Raw genomic sequence first — 7100 nt, 5'->3', positions numbered from 1 at the left:
CCAGCGACGCCGCCTCCACCGCCAGCCTGGGCGAGGGCGCCGAGGGCGCGGACGACGCGGCGCCCTTCGAGGCCGACATCGACGCCACCACCACCGAGACCTACATGGGCGAGTGGAAGAACGACAAGCGCTCGGGCTTCGGCGTGAGCGAGCGCTCCAGCGGCCTCCGCTACGAGGGCGAGTGGCTGGACAACCTGCGCCACGGCTATGGCTGCACCACGCTGCCCAGCGGCCACCGCGAGGAGGGCAAGTACCGCCACAACGTGCTGGTCAAGGGCACCAAGCGCCGCGTGCTGCCGCTCAAGAACAACAAGGTGCGTCAGAAGGTGGAGCACAGCGTGGAGGGCGCGCAGCGCGCAGCCGCCATAGCGCGCCAGAAGGCGGAGATCGCCGCCTCCAGGTAGGACCCGGAGGGGTGGGCCCGAGCAACCAGGCTCTCCATTCACATAAGCATTCCGTTCACCCACGCTTTCTAATACCCGCTGGAACAACCATCCCGCCACCGAACCATGTCATGCCCCTGCATCCATTCCAACTTTCTTTTTCAAACGCTCATTGAACCACCCACTATTCTCGCATTTATCAGTCACCCACATTGACCCAAGTGCTCCTTTTAGCCAATCCTTACCCATCCATTTTTTTCATGTACCTGATCAGTTCCATCTACTGAGCTGTTCCCATCACCCAGCGCGGCCTGATCATCCAGTCACCCACTGCTTATCCATTCTGTCACCTATTAGAGTCCCAGTCAACAGTCCATCCACCTGAAACCCGCTCCTGGTGGTGTAGTCCATAGACAGTTCCAACCCAAAGGCAGCACTTCCCTGGCAATTTGAAGCCACCAGTGGCTCCACCGGAGAAAGACAGGCAGTCTCCTCATGTGTGGTTTTTAGCTTCTGAAAACGCAGTAGCGGGTCAGTTAAGAGTCAATTCTGGCTCGGTGACAATGAGTTGTGTTGAGCATTGACATCCATTTTTATTGTATAATGTAGCAAGACTTCATTTCTCCGCAGTCCTCATGGTATTCCATTCAGTGTGTAATTTTTCTTTTTGTTTGTTTTGTTTTAATCTGCTGACATTTAGCTTGTTTCCATCTTTTGACTGTTATGAATAGTGCTGCGTTGTGCTCAAGAATCTGTTTGAGTTCTAAAAAAAAAAAAGAATCTGTTTGAGTTCTGTTTTCTAGACTTTATGAAAGAGTGTTCACTATACCATGGACCGCTAGGAGAACAAACAGGTTCGTTTGGGAGAGGGTGAAACCAGGCTGCTCCTTGGAGGCAAGGATTTTGAAGCTCCATCTGATGTACTTTGGGCATTTTGCAAGGAGGGACTAGTCCTTGGAGAGGGACATCATGCTTGGGAGGGTGGAGGGACAGCACAAGAGAGGAAGACCCTCGATGACATGGATTGACTCAGTGGCTGGGTAATGGAGCTAGGTGTGTCAGAGACAATGAGGTTGGCTCAGGATAGAGCAGGGTTCAGAGCTCTTGTACATATAGGGTTGCCATGAGTTGCAAGCGACTCAATGGCACATAACGACAACAGCATAATAGATGTAACATAGTTAGAACTGGAATTCTGGCTCATATGGTGTTTTATTTTTAGAGGTTTGTTGGTTTTTTGTGTTTTTTTTTTTTTAAGAACTGCTATCCAGTTTTGAATAACTGCTATACCATTTCATATTCTCTCCTGAGAAGCAATGGGTTGTTGTTATTGTTATGTGCTGTCAAGTCAGGATGAACTCATAGGTGACCCTTCAGCAGGTTTTCAGAGACAGTAAATCAAACAGAAGGACATTGGCCATCTTTCTCCCATGGAGCACCTGGTGGATTTGAACTACTTGCCTGTGGGTTGGCAGCCCAACTCCTTACCACTAGGCCAGTAATGGAAAAGTGTTCAAGATCCCCTTCAATTTCATCAATGTTATTTTCTGCATTTTTTAAACAAAAGAATCTTAGCCATCCTTGTAGGAACGGAATGGTACCTCATGGCAATTTTGATTTGCACCTGTCTGGTATATAAAGATGCTGAACACCTTATCACGTGTTCGGTGACCATTTGAATGGTCTCTTGGGTGAAATGTCTATTCAGGTCTTTTGCTTATTTGCCCATTTAGACGGCACTGGTTTGTTTTTTTTTCTCTTTCTCTCTCTTTTTTTATTGGGAAAAACATATTGGGGGTACAAGGAGGTGAGGGTTGGGGGCAGAAGGGTGAGGACGGGCCAGGATGCAGTTGCAGAGCTGCACAGTTTGGTCGGTGGGGGGAGCAGGTGAAGGAAATGATGATGGTCCAGTGGGAACCAGATGCTACAGAGGAATGACAAGCATTTTCCAATGGTAATTAAACCAACTGTCTTATTGATTTGGGAATTGGATGCCGACTCTCTGGCTTCTTCATGTTGAACAGGGGCGTAGATGTAAAGGGGGGAAGGGAGGACGCTTTATCACCTTACTGGTGGTCTTGGGTTAAAGCTGCTTGCCTTCTAGCTCTGTTAGAAGATATTTTCCTGTCATTTGCTCCCCTCTGGACTGCAAAGTGTTTTCCCAGGTGGGTCCAGTGTGGATGGGCTGGTTGAACCCAGAGGCTCCATCCTCCTTTGCTTCCTTAGCTGTCAGTTGTATTTCCTTTTTGTCACTGGCACTGGGTTCAGGGTAATTCTGGAGTAAAACTCAGAGTTAAGGTTACCTATAGGAAAGGGAGCAAACCTAGAGAGAACAAACTTGTGAGTTACAAATAGAAGGGCTTTGAGAGTGTTGCTTTCAGGTTTACTGGGGGGGAGGGTGGCAGAAGGTGGCCTAGGTAACATTGGATACCCTAGGCATTATTTTTTTCCCCTCCTTCCCCACCCAGGGGTCAATCTGGGGACAATGGCACAAACTGGGGACTGAGGAGCTCATCCTGAGGGCTGCGATGGCTCACCCCGAGACGAGGGTCAAGGGCAGCCCGCCCCGGACAGAGGGCCAAGGGCAGCCCGCCCCGGGCAGAGGGCAGACGGCGCTGTTTTAAGTGCTTAGCAGGTATTGACTCCCTGTTTCTATTTTGTCAATGTGGTGATCGAGCCTAGGCGAGGTCAGGTGACTTGCCTCAGAGCTTCCAGACAGCTAATGGTGCGTCGTCATCTGATTTCTACTTTTCTGTCCAGCTTTGTTTTCTTCCTCTGGACCTGGATTTTCTCTCTGCCAGCCAGTCTCGCCTTCACTCTGTCCTTTTTTTGTGCATATTGTCCCTTCTGACTAGCTTCCTCTTTCTTCCTCTTGCTGCCCCGTGAGCTGCTTCAGTGCTGTGGTCAGACCTGGCTTCTTTGGATCCCAGAGGAGGACCCCCATCACAGGCAGATTGTCACTCAACCCTTTGGGTCTCTCCTTTCTTAGGAGTGTGTCCAGTTGTAGCTTCTCTTTGCTTGTGTGATTTTTTTTAAAATTTGTTTTTATTATTGTGTACCAGCAAATCAAATCGGATCCAACAGGCACAGGAGATTACCCCTCCTTCTCCAGTGGAGCATCTGCTGGATCCGAACCATTGTGCCTTTGAGATTGCAGTGAAGCTTCTTGCCACTAGGCCATCAGAGCTCTCCGGTGTGATGTGTTTGAAAGCTGATGTTTAAATAGGTCTTTCTGTGTGCCAGGGGCTCTTCTAAGGGCTTTCCATGCATTAACTCATTCAATCTGTATAACATCCCTATGTTGGAGGGATTGTTATCAGTTCCACTTTGCAACGAGGAAGCGCAGCTTTGGAACGAGCCACCGAAGCAGCGGTGGATGTGTCAGGATGGTGGGGAAAGGCACTTTCCTGTCCTGGTACCTAGAGCAGTCTTGGTGTGCTGAATGGCCTGGTCTGGGAGCACGTGCTACGCAGAGATAGGCAGATCTTGGGCCAAATCCTGGTTTTAAACTGGCCAACTTTAAGCTGAGAAGATGCTTCTGACTCACAGTAGCTTCACAGGACAGAGCAGAACCCCCTACTAGGATTTCCAAGGCTGTCATTGTCATAGACTCTGACTGCCACGTGTTTTTCCCCTTGGAGTCACTAGGGTGGATTTGAACCATTGACCTTTCAGTTAGCAGATAAGTACTTAATCATGGCACCATCAAGACTCCACTGCCTGTTGTCTGTCTCAGCTCATGGGTATCAAGCACTTCCTGCTTCCCAGTCCCGTGCTGAGTGACTTAAGCCCACAGAAGCCTTCTTCTGTGGCTCCCCAATTCCTCAGTTGGATATCCTTGATCTTATCCGTTATCTTCTGCCAGCCTCAATTGTTTCACTTGTAAAATGAAGTTATTCTGAGGGTGCAAGTCTGAAGCTTCACGGTCTTTCCAGTTCCCTGGGAAGCAGGTGCTGATGGAGACTAGTATGAATTGAGTTTGCATGGAACATTCTCGGGATTGGTCCTTGTGGAGAGGCAAGGATGCAGGACTGGTCAGAGAGACCCTCAGCTGTGGTGCAGTGTCCACAGAGGACTGAAGGACCACAAGGAGAGCCAAGCTTTGACAATCTCCTCCTGTGTGATGATGCAGCCTCTGAAAACCCATTGGAAGGTCAGGTCAGTTCTTACTTGACAGTCCTCAACAACAAAAACAATGGCTACAGGAGCCGTATTAATAAAGTCACAAGTACCGTAAATACCACAATTACCATAAGACAGGTGGCAAAACCAGCAGTGGTACACGCGGTTAACTAAACTCTTTGTTGTTATTATTGTTAGGTGCTGTCGAGTTGTAGATGACTCATAGCGACCCTATGAACAAAAGGCCTGAGCACTGTTCATAGAGTTTCCAGAGGCAAGCCGTTTCGGAAGTGGATGCCACTCCTGCTTCCAAGCTTGTTTTAATTGGGAAGCTCCACCAGACACTGTCCACCATGGGTAACCATTATCACATTTGACACATCAGCGTCACAGTGTTTAGCTTCGCAGCAACCACGAGTTATGTCTGCACAGCAACCACGAGTTACCTCTGTACAGCAATGTACAGACCAGTGCTATACCACCTAGAAGAATGTTTGACAGGAAAACAATTTGAACCAGGCCTGAGGGCTGCAGATTAAAATCACCCACCTTGGGCTTGGTACCATAACTTTCTGCCCACTAGGCCAATGTAGCTCTCTCTGTCTTGTCAACTAAACTCTATACTTTAAAACAAAATTCTCTAGTTTTTCCACGACTACCTTCTTTCTGTCTCAGAGTCATGTGTGGAACACCTCACTGCCAGTAGCCAGCCTTCCTCCTCAGCAGAGGTGTATCTAAGTTGTGACAGGTTTCACTCGAAGGAGGCTCCACTGAGCAGCTTTTGTGGGCACTGCCATTTCCAGGGGCACGAGGTCATCCATCAGTGTAACACTCATTGCCGTTGGCGCTGTTTCCCATAGACATAACCCTATTCCCAGTCTTTCCTGGCTTACGACAGTTGCTCAGTCTTCTTTGTTTTTCATGATCTTGACAGTCTTGAGGGATATTCAGGTGTTTTCATAGACTGTTCCTCAATTTGAGCTTGTCTGATGTTTTCCTCAAGTAGACTGAGGTTGTAGATTTGGGGGAAGAAGACCACAGGGGTGGTGTGCCCTTCTCGTCACATCCTGTCAGGGAGCACATGGTATCAGTGTCTTACCGTTGGGGATACTGGCCTTGCTAACCTGGGTAAGATAGTGCCTGCCACGTCTCCCTGCTCTGTGGGTAGGTAACCATTGATAACTCTTATTTTTTTGCCTCTTCTTTGCCATTGAGATATCAGTGTAGCTCACACTGTACTGGAAAAGGTTGAGAATTTACCTCACCTTTTTGAGGAAAGGTATCTAGTATACAGGGAGCTTTGGTGGCCCAGTGGGTAAGGAGTTGTGCTGCCAACCCAAAGGTAGGTGGTTTGAATCTGAGCTGCTTCTAGCGAGAAAGATGGGCAGTCTTCTCCTTTGTGATTTACAGCCTCCAAACCTGCTGGAGGGTCAGCTGTGAGTCGGTTCTGACTTGACAGCACATAACAATAAGAACAACAACATCTAGGGTTCACTTGCCTCTTACTCTTCTCAAACCAGCCTATGAACTAACAATTGATATACTTTTTCAGGCAGAACCCAACACGTTTCTGGCTGGAGGGGAACAAAATTGGTTTGCTGCTTGTTAATCCAGTATCTGGAGGCTTTGTAACTACAAACACTAGTAAGAATCTTTATGTATATTTAAATGTGCGTTATTTGGAATTCTGTAAGGGAGATTTGTCCCTCCTTACAAAGAGCATTTAAAACGATATCAATTATTTAGAATGCCACAGAGGTCAGTAGGTGCTGCAGGCAAACTCTGCTCAACCTCACCTGGCAGAGATGTGGAAGAAAGGCCTGGCAACTTGACTCACTAAAGATTGTTGTTGTTGTTGTTAAGTGCCCTCGAGTCACAGGCGACTCATAGCGACCCTATGAAGGAGAGTCCTCGACGCTTGGGTGCCTTTCATCCTCTCTCCAGGTTCATAGGGTTTCCAGAGGCAAGCTTTTATGGAAGTGGATGCCACTCCTCCTTCCACGCTTGTTTTAATTGGGGAGCTCCACCCCACTCTCTGTCCGCATTGGGTCACATCCGTGTCACAGTGTTCAGCCTCACAGCAACCACAAGTGACCGCAGGACGGCAACTTGTACACCAGGGCTATCCGACCTAGAGGAATGTCTGAACAAAAACAATGAAAGACTGGCCTGAGGGCCGCGGATTAAAGATTACACCCAAGGAAACACCACAGAGCAAGTCTATTATATAGGGCTGCTGTGAGTCAGAACTGACTTCATGGTGGTGGAGTTGGTGGGTCTTTCTGTTTGTGTGTGGCAATAACAGGCATAAGTCAGGACTGTTCAGAGTTACCCCAGGACACAGCCTGGGACACACCTGGGGTGAGGTGGTAAGAGCTCCAGCTCTCCTGACGAGGAAGATTAGGAATCAGAACTCCAGCTCTCCTACCAACTAGCTGTGCGTCCTTGCCCACCACGTGGGCTTCCTTTGAGGAGCAGATGAGTTAGTGTGTGTAGAAGGCCTGGGGCAGAGCAGTCGGCACTAGAAGCACACATTGTCATTAACTCCAAAGATGAGAAAGTGGAGGCTTGGGGAGAAGGAAGGACCCCCCCCCC

The 7100-nt window shown here is 48.6% G+C and overlaps 1 protein-coding gene across 1 annotated transcript in view; it reads left to right on the top strand.

The window, feature by feature from the left end:
• JPH2 (junctophilin 2) overlaps positions 1 to 7100 on the top strand; it is a 79348-nt gene that overhangs the window by 27547 nt on the left and 44701 nt on the right. The window contains exon 3 of the mRNA XM_006881721.1: positions 5 to 400. Within this exon, the coding sequence (XP_006881783.1) occupies positions 5 to 400 (396 nt within the window). The remainder of the gene's footprint in view (positions 1 to 4; positions 401 to 7100) is intronic.

The sequence above is a fragment of the Elephantulus edwardii genome, unplaced genomic scaffold (genome assembly GCF_000299155.1).
Source record: "Elephantulus edwardii isolate Elephantulus edwardi_28Jun2011 unplaced genomic scaffold, EleEdw1.0 scaffold00015, whole genome shotgun sequence".
In the NCBI taxonomy this organism is placed as follows: domain Eukaryota; kingdom Metazoa; phylum Chordata; class Mammalia; order Macroscelidea; family Macroscelididae; genus Elephantulus; species Elephantulus edwardii.
This window is presented reverse-complemented; position numbering and strand designations above follow the sequence as displayed.